This window comes from Lingula anatina, chromosome 6 (genome assembly GCF_051362555.1).
Source record: "Lingula anatina isolate TDL-2025a chromosome 6, LinAna3.0, whole genome shotgun sequence".
Lineage (NCBI taxonomy): Eukaryota > Metazoa > Brachiopoda > Lingulata > Lingulida > Lingulidae > Lingula > Lingula anatina.
In genome coordinates this window covers 5,225,608-5,237,968 of record NC_141772.1, presented here as the reverse complement: position 1 = coordinate 5,237,968, position 12,361 = coordinate 5,225,608, and the positions used below count along the sequence as shown (strand labels likewise).

At 38.8% G+C, this 12,361-nt stretch overlaps 1 protein-coding gene and 1 non-coding gene across 5 annotated transcripts; both read left to right on the top strand.

Annotated features, from left to right (window-relative positions):
- The first annotated feature begins 344 nt into the window (after window positions 1–344).
- On the top strand, window positions 345–417 carry Trnat-cgu (transfer RNA threonine (anticodon CGU)). The gene has a single exon. It is a non-coding gene; the product is annotated as a tRNA-Thr (tRNA).
- Window positions 418–1,151: 734 nt separating this feature from the next.
- Window positions 1,152–11,952, top strand: LOC106180291 (uncharacterized). Of its 4 annotated transcripts, none has more exons than XM_087016095.1 (2): window positions 1,152–1,282; window positions 9,253–11,952. In XM_087016095.1, the coding sequence occupies exon 2, from the start codon at window positions 9,282–9,284 to the stop codon at window positions 10,524–10,526; it is 1,245 nt and encodes a 414-aa protein (XP_086872221.1). In that variant the 5' UTR covers window positions 1,152–1,282; window positions 9,253–9,281; the 3' UTR covers window positions 10,527–11,952. The 4 variants fall into 4 exon arrangements, with proteins under 4 accessions (XP_086872221.1, XP_086872222.1, XP_013419710.1 ...); XM_087016096.1 differs by lacking the exon at window positions 1,152–1,282 and adding an exon at window positions 3,155–3,176; XM_013564256.3 differs by lacking the exon at window positions 1,152–1,282 and adding an exon at window positions 4,105–4,126.
- Window positions 11,953–12,361: the final 409 nt, after the last annotated feature.

The following is a 12,361-nucleotide window of genomic DNA, read 5'->3' as shown; positions in this document are numbered from 1 at the left end:
AAAGCTGTCATTGCGATAGGTGTTCCACCTGTAGTGGCTGCTATTAGTTATTAGATTGCGGTAGATGTGTTCGAGTAGGAAAGTAGAGCACTATGGAGAATTAATCCGCCACGTTAAAGACATGAAGATCGCTATTTACCTTGATGTATTTCAATAGTAAATAATTATTAGTAAATCATAATGTGTTTAAAATTTTGTTAAATGGAAGTAAGTGTAGTTAAAACATACCATCATGGCTTTATTAACAATATTTGTAGGATTTGTTGCTAAAGCGCAATTAAATAGACGTGATACGTACTAGCATTTTGTTCATACACTTACAAAACTGCGCCCAGTGATTGGCCGCCTCCATAGCTCAGTGGTTAGAGCACTGGTCTCGTAAACCAGGGGTCGCGAGTTCGAACCTCGCTGGGGGCTTCGACTAGTGTTCGTCGACGAATTTTTCGTTTTTACATTTACATTTGTTTTTTATAGAATTAGAAACATACGGAAAAAGTTTATAAAATCTCTATGTATACAAAGCAGTAAAGTTTTATTCATAAGGATCTGTTTGCACCTTCTGGAAATCAGCTCTATATAGATGCCTCCACCTATAGGCCTATATAAGCCTATACCTTACTCAAGCTTCGGCTGATTCTTCTCGTACACTCAGATGCACCTTACAGAAGAACCAACCCAACCAACAACAAATGAGTCAAAATTTCAAAAAGTTTAGATTTCAACTGTTCAGCAAAATATTCTTATTGGTAATTAATTTCGTTTTTAATAAAATAAGATTCAAACCATGCAGCTTATTTAGATAACTAGCTTTGATGCAATCTTCATTTTTGCCTTAACCCCCCCTTTTTTTTAAATTTACCTTTGTATATATAATAATAACTCTTTAAATATGAAAGAAGAATAGTTTATGTCCAGAAAAAAACTATACCGATTTGCCATAGTAATTTTTTCCGAAAAAAATTGACAAATTCGAAACTGCTAAGTTATAGTACTTTCTTTGCATCTTTTCATTCTGTCTTTGCCGAGATCAGTTTCCCAAGAAGTAGAGCAAGAATATATAAGTGCGTCAGTGAAGGTCAACGGTAAACTTATTCCAGGAAAGCGGGAGTGATGTAGAACAAAAATCAATGAAATCAATAAACACGCATGCGCAGTGCGTTTTGTTGACAAAATATTCACAGAAGACATTCTGACAGTTGGACAATATGATCGACAGGCTACAGGCGCGAAAAGAGAGAGAGAGAGAGAGAGAATCAAACAATACACGAGCAGCGTAAGCAAGGTGAGATACTGGTAGGTAAATAAAATATAATCTGGATGAAATTTTTGTTGAGCGAAGATAACGTTTACAGGTGTGAAGTCTTGGTAATATAGGCCTAATTGTGCTTAGGCCTACTGGGTCGGTTAAATATACATTTGAGCAAATGAAACAGGTTGGGGTGTTTTGTCGAAACAAGAATATATACAAACACAACACACACACACACACACACACACTTTCCTGCGGGTTATGATGTCATGGACTTAGTCATTTTCAGGAAACCGCGATTGCTTCAAAATCATAATTCTCTTTTCATATGGTTGTCTTTACTCGTTATACCCTGTAAGTGCAAAACATAAACATTAAATGAATGCCTATCCCTTAAGTATATTTCACTTAACAGGGAAAAATAATTCGGGCGTCTGGTGTGCTATTATACACTGGCGTATATTCAAACTATAAATATTTAATATTTTTGTTGAACAAAATTTTCACCGGTTTCGTTTTATCATTATTTTATTGTTGTTGTTGTTGTTGTTTGAATAGTTGAAGACTCAATATAGGAATGTGGGTTACCTCTATAATATTAATTCTCAGTCGCGCCTTCTTTCTATATGACAGAGACCCTGTCTTTAAATATGTACATTGACGTGTGCAAAGACGAGAGTTTACGAAAAACGCATTATTTCGGAACTGATTATCATAATAGAAAATATTTTTTCGTGTAAAGCATACTTTAGTCCTAATCTGCCATTCAATATGTTAAATGTCTAGACAAACAAGTAGATGGCAATTTCGCTTGCATTTACACTCTTTGGGACCGTTTGCAATGAAATTTAACGGCCTCACTCTCCTCATCCTCTTGTTTCAGACATATTCGTATAATCACCAGCTTTCCTGTTCTCTATTCAACGCCATGAGGAGGGTGTACGTTACTCTGCCACTCTGAGTGAATTCAGCGATAGTCCTCGTGGAGTTAGTGCGCATTACCTCGGTCGATAAAACGCTTTGTGAACGGCCCCTTTGTCTTTTTTGCGATATACCAATACAATGTAGGCCTATATAATGTACGGAATATGAAATAGAGAACTACTAGTATAACCATCGTTCACCTGCAGCTCTCTGTACATGTATTAATTTATCACGCCAACAGTGTATACAGCCCATTGCCCACTCTGCGTCACTGTGAGACTGATTTGCTTTGTTACTCTAATTCTCAGAAACTGGCCTATTCATAATCCACATCAGATACCTGTATTATTGATTTGAGTGCCATCTGGTCTTGGTTAAATTGTCTGGAAACATTTGTATTATTTATTCACCAGTCAGACAAGTGCGTTTTAATTGAGACTGATGATTGACTTGTTTTCTATTCTAATCCCAGGGTCTAGAGTTATACAAGTAAATTGTTTGTTACCATATATTGCCTCTCACGCAATTTTGAAAATGCGTGATATAGCTAGGGTATTAAAAAACCTCGAATATTGTGAAAAAATCGTTTTCAGAACACATAAATTTCGGGCTTCGAAAGGAGAATAGCGGGTTTCTAGAAGGTTGATTCAACTTGTCTTTTACTTAGGTAAAAAAAAGAACAATGAATAAATGAAACAGAAAATATTGCAATTGATAATATTGCTGGTTTTGTTTTCGAAGCTAAGGAGAAATATAATTGAACTGGGGTTGGATTACAGGTAAAATGAAAATAAGGTATTAATTGTAGTGGTTTTGTGTGTGGCTGATATTCGTACATGAATCTTGCAATACCCCATGACTGAGATTCAGAAAACAAATCGGATACAACGGCAGCCACGTGTCTATTACATTTAGTACAGGTAGCTAATCTGCGAAACGGCAGCTGCGGTAGACTCTCCTATGTCAGCCGTAGAAAGAGTTCCCGCAATTTCCAGCTTTTCAGGTAGGCTAAATGTGTTCAATACGAGTCATTTCCATGTTTAGGGTTACATGCAAGTGACTTAGGCCTACCTTCATTTCCCTTTTTCGTACTTAAAATAGAGCTTTTCTTTTATTTACATGAGATGTCATCAGGTAGAATTGGTAAATAGTGGAACTTGTTAGGAAGCACGTTTACCTATGAGTTCATGGGACTAATTTGCTGTTATTGTCGCGAGAACGTTACCTTCATGTATTATAGTTTTTAGCAAAGACTTATATATGGGAGAGTACAGCAAATTACCCTAGCTTGATAGAAAAAATCTCCAATTTAAGGTCATAGACCGGCGTGACAGGAATGGCAGTCCTAGAAATGGAAGTCCGGGCTCCCATATGATTAATACAGGTTGGACTAGTCGAAGTATTGGGATTAGTATATGGGGCTAATGTCACCTGTACAAAGTAATGGAGAACGAACGACGGTTCCTAGCGGACTGCCTGTCACATTGGACACTCCTTATCAAGGGTGCGCGTGCACCTGTTGTTCTGACATAAGCCTATCTTGATAATATAAGTTAAAGTTAGATTAAACTGTGGCGATAATGAGTCATTTCTTGTCTTGTACGTCATATTATGGCGGTATTTCTAATCTGTCCGTCTGACACCTACCTCATTAGATATTTATTGTCTCGGTGACCCCTTTCCCCCTCTCCCCCCCCCCCGCTTTTGAAATCAAAATTTTTCACTTGAAATTTTCTTTGTGTAACCAAGGAGTTATAATTCCTTGGTGTAACCAACATTAAATGCATGTAATGGAACACATTTTAATGAAATTATTTTAATTAAACCAACTCTTCTTTATCATATTAGGGCCTACATATCACACGAGTACATAGGCTACTGGTCGTGTACTGGTAAGGCCTCGATGACCTATGGGAGAGGCTCCATAGGCCTATATACCAAAACGCTTTGCAGGTGGGTGCTGTTGCTATTTAGGCTACTAGGAGGAGACCTAGGCCTACATGTAGACTACATGCACTTGAAGACCTGTCTGATCTATAAAATGTAGGCTCTACCTGGTTAAAAAAGTCAAAAACTGCAATATTTCAAACAGTATGTGGCGCGTATGTAGAAACAAGAGTTGTAATTCAATTTCTGTTTATCCTAGCCCGTGCAGCACGTTACTGGTGCGATGTGCGTCTGTCCTCCCGCGTCCTTGTCTAAGTGAGCCCAGATGTACTTATGACCGTGAACGCTGGAAGGTCAAGGTCATAGCAATGTTTTTAAATGCCGATGTTCATACATAGTTCACTAATTTCACGTTCGGTTGAATGGGTAGGTTGGATGCTTAGGAGGGTATAGAAATATCGGGCCGTGTCCGGGAATTTGTCTATTCAGGTAAGTTGTCTGTCGAGGTTCTATTGTTTTTGTTTATGTATTATGTAGCACTCGTTGTAGCCTAGCAGACGCTTCGTATTGACAGCGACGTTAGATAAATACTGGTAATGTGAAAGTAGCATATATATCGACCTTAATACAAACCAGAAATATTTATTTCTGCATATCTATAGCTATTATACAGGCGCACAATTTTTTAGGAAAAAGAGTTATACATATTCTGTACATGTATATTGCTCAGTAGATCGTTATATTAGCCTATAGGCTAGGCCCACCCGAAGGACTGCCATTAAATTATTAAGCGGGTAGTCGAAATAAGCTTTTGTAAATATTGAGATACATTAATTGTTGTAGATATATGTTTGTTATGCCTACTGTGTCGTAGCGAAGTAGTTACGTCAGTCTTAGATTTATTTTGGCCGATTTTGAAGACGTATATGTATGTAGGGGCCTACGCATATTAGATGCGACACTGCACCATAAGCGCTAAATGACATTGATTCTGAAACATAGGTAGATCGGATAGATAGGTATAGGCCTACTAATAGATTCTAGTTAGGTTCAAAATAACCTAAAGTGCGTCATAGAGAAATAGCTTTGCGGTAATTATCTGTATTTGTTTATTACCTCTATGAATTCAGTACACTTACACTATATTCAGTCACCTTTTCCACAGACTGCTCCTGTTTGCGCGGTAGTAGGCCTAGGCTAGATGTAGTCAGCTGTACTGTTGGCACTGTTTATGAGGATTGGGCGAGCGTTGCGTTCAGATAGATAGTAAACATTAAACCGGTTGACGACTAGAAAACATGTGAATAGGACCGGCCTGGTATAATTATTTGATACGTTTGAATAAATAAATAAATAAATGATCAGATTAAAAACAACGGACTACATAGGTTTGTTGGGGTGGGGGTTAACTCAAAAGGCTATCCAACTAACGCGGATTAGGCTACTTACGTAGTGGTTGATATCACAATAAGTAGTTTTCATTAGAAAGGAAATGTTTTACAGTGCACATAAGTAGCAGTAGGGACAAACAATTCTGCTTGTGTTGCCGTGGTAGGCTACATGTACATGTATCTGCAACCGAAAGAATAATGATTTAACACACGACAGCGACTAACACGAATATAAGTACATAACCTGTATAACCACTCCTGTTTATGTTTTTGATATGTGATGTTGGCACAGAAACATAAATAGGAGTTCTGTCGCATTAATTTTCGTTCTGGAAAACCGCAGTCTTCGTTTTATACGCGAAAAATGCAACCGGTAGGACCAGGAAGGAGATAGGCGAAGGCCAAATTCAAGCGCAAAATAATAATAATAAAAAACGCATTGAAAACTAGAATTGCATTTGACAATAAACGATCATACCCCCAAGCTAGTATGACATAAATATGATTTAAAAAACGGAGCACGCGGCAGGTCAAACCAGCCGCTGACAATGCAGAGAATGTAACCACTGTTCCATTTCGGTCACCCTTCTTATCCTTATGCCTTAATATACAATACATTGTCACTGTATCTCACCTATCTCACCTTTTATTATAGGGAATCTTTTGGCATTGTACTCGACATTTTGAGGACAGACATTGTGCTAAGGACAAGGTATCAAAATCGCGAAATATTTTCCTTATACGTCGTGGCACAGATTCACTGTTGAAGCCCCGATCTCGGTCAAAGCTATATTCAGATTAATAGGTGTTTGTATGATTACCCGGCCAAAGCAGTTTCTTTAAAAAAACATGATGCTTTCAGATATGGCAGTGAAATACAGCATTTAAAAACTCTCTTCATTTGCCAGATGAACAGATGAAGAGACCACCTTGGCAAACTCAAAATTTAAATTTACGCTTACTATTGTTTCTTTCCGTTCGTAATTTACCTTAATTTTGATTTAATCCATTCATTCGTATTTCATACATCCTTCCTTCCTTCATTCATTCATTCATTTAAGAAACCACTTATATTTTACTGTCATATAACTGTATAAATGGCAAAATTGCCACCTTATGATCTTGTTTATGTTGTCCCAAGAGTCGAACCTTAAAACAGCAATTCCACGTAAAGGTGTCCCCGCTTACATTGCGGTTAGGTGGGTTGGATCAATATCAGGACACTGTCAAAACCGGTCTTCGTGTACATGTGCCTCATTTGTGTTACTAGGACTACCATTCCTTTCACACCGGTGTTCTTTATGATTGAGTACAAAGTACAAAGTCCAACTAAACCACCATGAAAAAATCGGATTCGTTATCACGTTAAATAAGACAAATAACACCTTGTGTGAATTTCATGCTTGGCTGTGAGACGTGTTAGGCGAGGTCAGGTGTTTCCTCCTCACCTCCCCCCCCCCATGTAAATAGGAATTATTTATTATCAAGTGTGTTAAGGTTCAAACGGGACGCACAATGAATCAGTCTTGAGCAATAATACAGGGTGCAGTTCTATATTTGTTTCCCGATTATGAAATGATATATTATTACACCTTGTCCTAACCTTGGCATTCCTGTGTTTTTACCGTTTACCTCTTGATTAGGTATCCCGAGAACGGATTCGTGTCAAAATAAAACAGGTCGTCCTCTCCCACGTTTGGTGCGTATAGGATTGGTTAATGTGCATGCATAAGGGAGCGTTTTCATCTGTAAATAGAATATATGTATTCGGATTGTCTGAGCGCCGTTTCGCGTTTGCTGAATCAACCATGGTGTATAGAAATTGTTACGTCGCTTGATTAAGATGTTTTGTTGGTCGTGAAGCGGGTATCTTGTTACAGTTCTGTAGGTGGAAGGGGAACCCCCCCTCCCTCCCTTCTCTCTGTCTCTAATTTCTTTTCTGGATGGTCAGTCTTAATTCATACTTTTTTCAACAATTTTATTTCAGCCACGTTATTCATAAGTGCAAGAAGCAGGGCAGACGGGCTAAAAGTAACGCCTCCCCGTCGCTAATTATATCTTTTTTTTTTCTGAAATGATCCCCCCCCCCCAACGTACACTCGCGCGCGCGAGCACAAACACACACACACACACACACACACATACACACACACACAGATTTGCTTCCTGCGTTCCCAGTTTGTTCTGGATCTGGATGATGAGAAATTTTTATTTACTTTCCCTTCATTAATCTGATCAAAATAACCTATCACATCTGAAAAAAAGCCCGTAGAAGGAAGTTGAAGTTAAACTGAAAGGGACCCCCCCCCCTCCTCATATCAGTATCTCAGTATCAGATTAGGCAGGGGTACACCTCAGACATTGGACAAATGTGTATCATGCGACCCTGTCCAAGCTCAGATCAAGAGTCGCTGTGAAGACACCCTGAGAGTCAAAGGTCACTGATAATTCACCTCTCTACTACTGCTATCAGTATCTGGAAATGGCAGGTGCACGTTGATAAGTAGAGAGGTGGGTTTCCAATGTCCTATGAAGCTCAGGGTGGTCCAAAGGCCACGTTCGTCTCATCCACACTTCACAAGCCGATTGTTTACGTATGTTATCTGGTGTATCTGCCATTGTGGTCTTTGATAGCCCTGGATAACCTACATGTATGCTATGTATTAGGGCGCATTCCTTTTGAGACTATAGGCCTCCGTAGTTTCAGCGGGAATGAGCCCTTAAACACAGCCAGGGTGACCTTATTCAATCCGTCTGTACAGAAATGTGCACAGAATTTGCAAGAGAAATAATTTGTGAATATCTAATGAAAAAATATCTCCGTGGCCCTGGTAAAGGGTATATGATGACGGAGGAAAAGGGTGTCTGTAATGTTGCCAACCCTGACGTGTCATGTAGACCAATACATTCAAGGTTAAATGAGGATATTTGCATTCGTCTTAATGAAAATCCAGGGCCGCCAGGGCTCGGTTTACGTGTACAGATTATGGCATAATGCTTTAATAACTTCAGTATTGCAGGTATTAATGCTTTAACTAGGTAGAGCTGGTGTTTTTGGTGCCATTTACTTTCTAATGACAATCGGAATCTGGGAGTGGCAAATGAGTAGTGGACTGGAAGTGAAAGTAATGACACACAACTTTATACATTGGTCATGCCGCATTTGTTTTGTCGGCGAGACGAATGCATTTTTTCCTTATCCTACCTGTGTGTATACGTGTTCGTCACTTTTATTTCAGTTGGAGGGTACAGTAGAAAAAAGTCAAATTTACACTGATTGCTCCCTAGAGACTTTTCTAACCAATATGCCAAGTGTCTATTCCGTCATATAATTTTCATATTATATTATATTCCTACCTGCATCAAATAGCGATCCATTAAAGCTCATGTACAATGACTGATTATATCTTAACACGCCATAATATAGGCGATTAATATTAATCACCTCATATTTGAAATATTCTGTTAGACATTCCAGTAGAGCTTGTAGTTATATTAAACAATATCTTGCAAGCTTCATATTGACTGGATAGGCTTTTTCTTCACCTACCTGTTGACTGTGTGTGTGTGTGTGTGTGTGTGTGTGTGTGTGTGTGTGTGAGTCCAAAAATGCACATTCATCACTCAATTTTAGCAGACATAAATTATGATATTTTTATGAGGGAAGCATGATTCTCTTAATGTATACGGTGCAAAATATATTTTGTTTGGCTGTTTGTTTGTTTGTTTGTTTTGCTTAAGATTGATGACAGTGACATCAGTAAGTTAATTGAAATACATCTGTTTTTTTATGTTTTGCAGGTAGGAGCCGAGAGTAACAACTGAGTGTCATGGCAGCCCTTCAGTTTTACGACGCTGTCATAAGCGGCAACCTGCGCAGCGTCATCGAGGTAGCTGCACGCCATAAATTCGACCTAAACGACTTCTTCCGAGACTTTCGTGAAAGGGACCACCAAGGAAAATGTCCCCTTCACGTGGCCGCGTTGAAAGGGTACAGGGACATGGTGCGGTATTTGATTGATTCTGGATGTGACGTCAACAAGCAGACGGCAACGTTACGTCGCACGCCGCTTCATTTTGCCGTCAATGGCCGCCGGATGGATTGCTTTCGCGCACTCATAGCAGCTAACGCAGAATTAAATTTGGTGGATACTTTTGGGTATCCGGCCCTCCATTATGCGGCAGAGCACGGGCTCACGGATATGCTTGACATTCTCATCTCAAAGGGTGCCGAGATAGATATTCAAGACATTACCATGAAAACGGCCCTTATGAAGGCCGTGCGTAGCCTGAAGACCCAGAGCGTGAAGAAATTGCTAAAGGCTGCATGTAAAGTAAACGTGCAGAACCAACATGGCGACACCGCCCTGCACTTTGCCTCCCGAATGGGTGCGTGCGAGATGATCCGACTGCTCATCGAAAGCGGTGCAGAGCCCAACGTCGAAAATAACTGGGGACAGACGCCGCTGATGGAGGCGGTGAATTACAACCGGAGCGAAGCCGTCAAAAGACTCGTGGACCTCGGATGTGACGTGAACACCAGGAATCAGAGCAAGGGAGAAATCGCTTTACACGCTGCAATGAGAAAGAACCACACGGCCATAGTGAGAATTCTCTTGGAAGCAGGATCCAGGGCTGACATCTTAAATCATCAAGGCGTATCTCCAGCCTTTGAAATCGCGGCTCACAATTACGTCGACACCCTTAAAGTTCTCATTAAGCTTAACTATGACTTAGACACCCCAGGACGTACGTCTGGCCCTGCTGGTCCGCTTCAGGTGACAGAGACGCTGTACCAAATCGCCAGTAGGGCCGGCCATCTTGAAATCTGCGGCCTTCTTGCTCAATACAACTGCGATTCCTTTTGGATACGAGACGGAAATGTGGCGCATGAACAGTACACTTCCGTTACAAAACCGATGTCCTGGTTAAACGTCAGTGGTCCGTTGCAATCCTGCTGCAGAAAATCTATCAGAAAGGTTCTTGGAAGAAACATTTTCACGAGTGTCAAAGAGTTGCCTCTTCCAAAATCCATACAGGACTTTGTATGTGCCGGAGAATTGTGTCTTGATTAGAGACTGTCTCAGCTATTGTACTACTCGGTAATCAGGATGTCTTTTTTATTTGATGCTGTATATGTGGGACGCTGGATAAGGGGGTTTGAGCAATAATCTCATCACAGTGTTACAAACTCTGTTCTCTTCCGAGCATTCGTTATTTCAATTTTTGACCATAGTTAATCTTATTCTTCAATTATTATTATTATTATTATTATTATTATTATTGTTGTTATTATTATTATTATTATTATTATTATTATTATTATTGACAAAATAAGCAGTGGGTTCTGTCATTTGATAACCATCGGTATGATGTTTAAAGATCCATACAAACCACATCAAGGAGGATTTGGGAGATGCCCAATCTTTGTTTTTTATTAACCCCCTTTCCCTGCACACGAATCTGCCAATGAACATGATCGATCCTTAAAAATGCATAATCAGGATCGAATTATTTAAAATTAACTATAGTCAGCTGATTGACTGAAACAAGAACTGCCTTCCATTTGGACTACCTCGGAACTTTACGGAAACGGCCGAGCATGTCTTGATTGGACGGAATTCCTCAGTCTTGGCTCGGTATAACTATTTCACTTATATCTGTATAGATCGTGCATTTTTCGTTGGTATTGTACATAACCTCTAAATCTGTACCATCTTACAATGTATACTGACACAGCTGTACGAGTATCGGCACGGGATGTTATTTTTTATACATTTGATTTTGTACATTTATTATTATTATTATTATTATTATTATTATTATTATTATTATTATTATCATTTGAACAGGTCACTTTTAAGCCGGAGAAAAAGGAAGGGGACGGGACAGCCTCCTTAGTGAACTTTTTAAAAAGGAGATGGAGGGATAGAGGATTATTTTGTCATTGCAAAATTCTGTCTAATTCAAAACCGATCATTTTTTTTTTTTTTTTTTGATAACAATTTTTAATTTAAGTCGTGACGTGTTCAGGTAGGATTTAAGTATTTTAACTTATTGTCTGTTTTGATGACCCTTGAAAACGGGTTTTGTGCGTTAGAAAAGTACATGTACTTGTCGTGGAATTCACGTATCAGCTGGCAATGATACGAATTTAAGTATATGGTTACTAGTATCTAGTAAGAAAAAGCACCAGAGAGACAGGCAGATATTATATACAATAAGGTTATAAAACCGACCAAAACCTAGCTGTATCAGTGTCTATCATAAGACCCTACTTAGAAAATGGACTAGCGTCCGTTTCTTAAATTTAAATACCAAAATGCCAACAAATGGTGCTAAGACTGACCAAAGTTAATTTTGCAACTTGAAGAACAGGTACATGGGAGACTTGCTAAAATGAAAACAGACCATGCTGCCTTTTGGTATGGTTATATTTTACTATGTAAAATATATTTCTTAAAATTGTTATGCGAAATAAAAATTTGCACTAGCTAACAAGATGGTTTGATATACTGTTTCAGAAAATTATATACATTATCTTAAAAACATGCCCTTTAAATAGAATATTGGAAATACATGTACCTAAGGTACAAAGCCTGCTGCAATGTATAAATTTACTACCGTAAATCAACATTAAAACAGTTTATAAAACAATTCATCGTGCCTTTATACACAAAATGAATTGTATCCTTATTTACAGAATACACAGCGGTCTTGGAGTAAAAATAATTTATGTTGATGAGGCTCATTCACTGCAATTATTACGTAATTGATACGAGAGCCATCTACTGGGGATTTATCACGGTCTAATATCTGCCGCATGCATCAAAGTTGATGGTGACGTTCCCATAAAACCGGTTACAAATACAAGTTGCCTTAATCACAGTTCAATCTGTTAGTCAACGGT

Bases quoted from the DNA above. Each gene is read 5' to 3' on its own strand.
- LOC106180291 (XM_087016095.1), top strand. From the start codon at position 9,282: ATGGCAGCCCTTCAGTTTTACGACGCTGTCATAAGCGGCAACCTGCGC.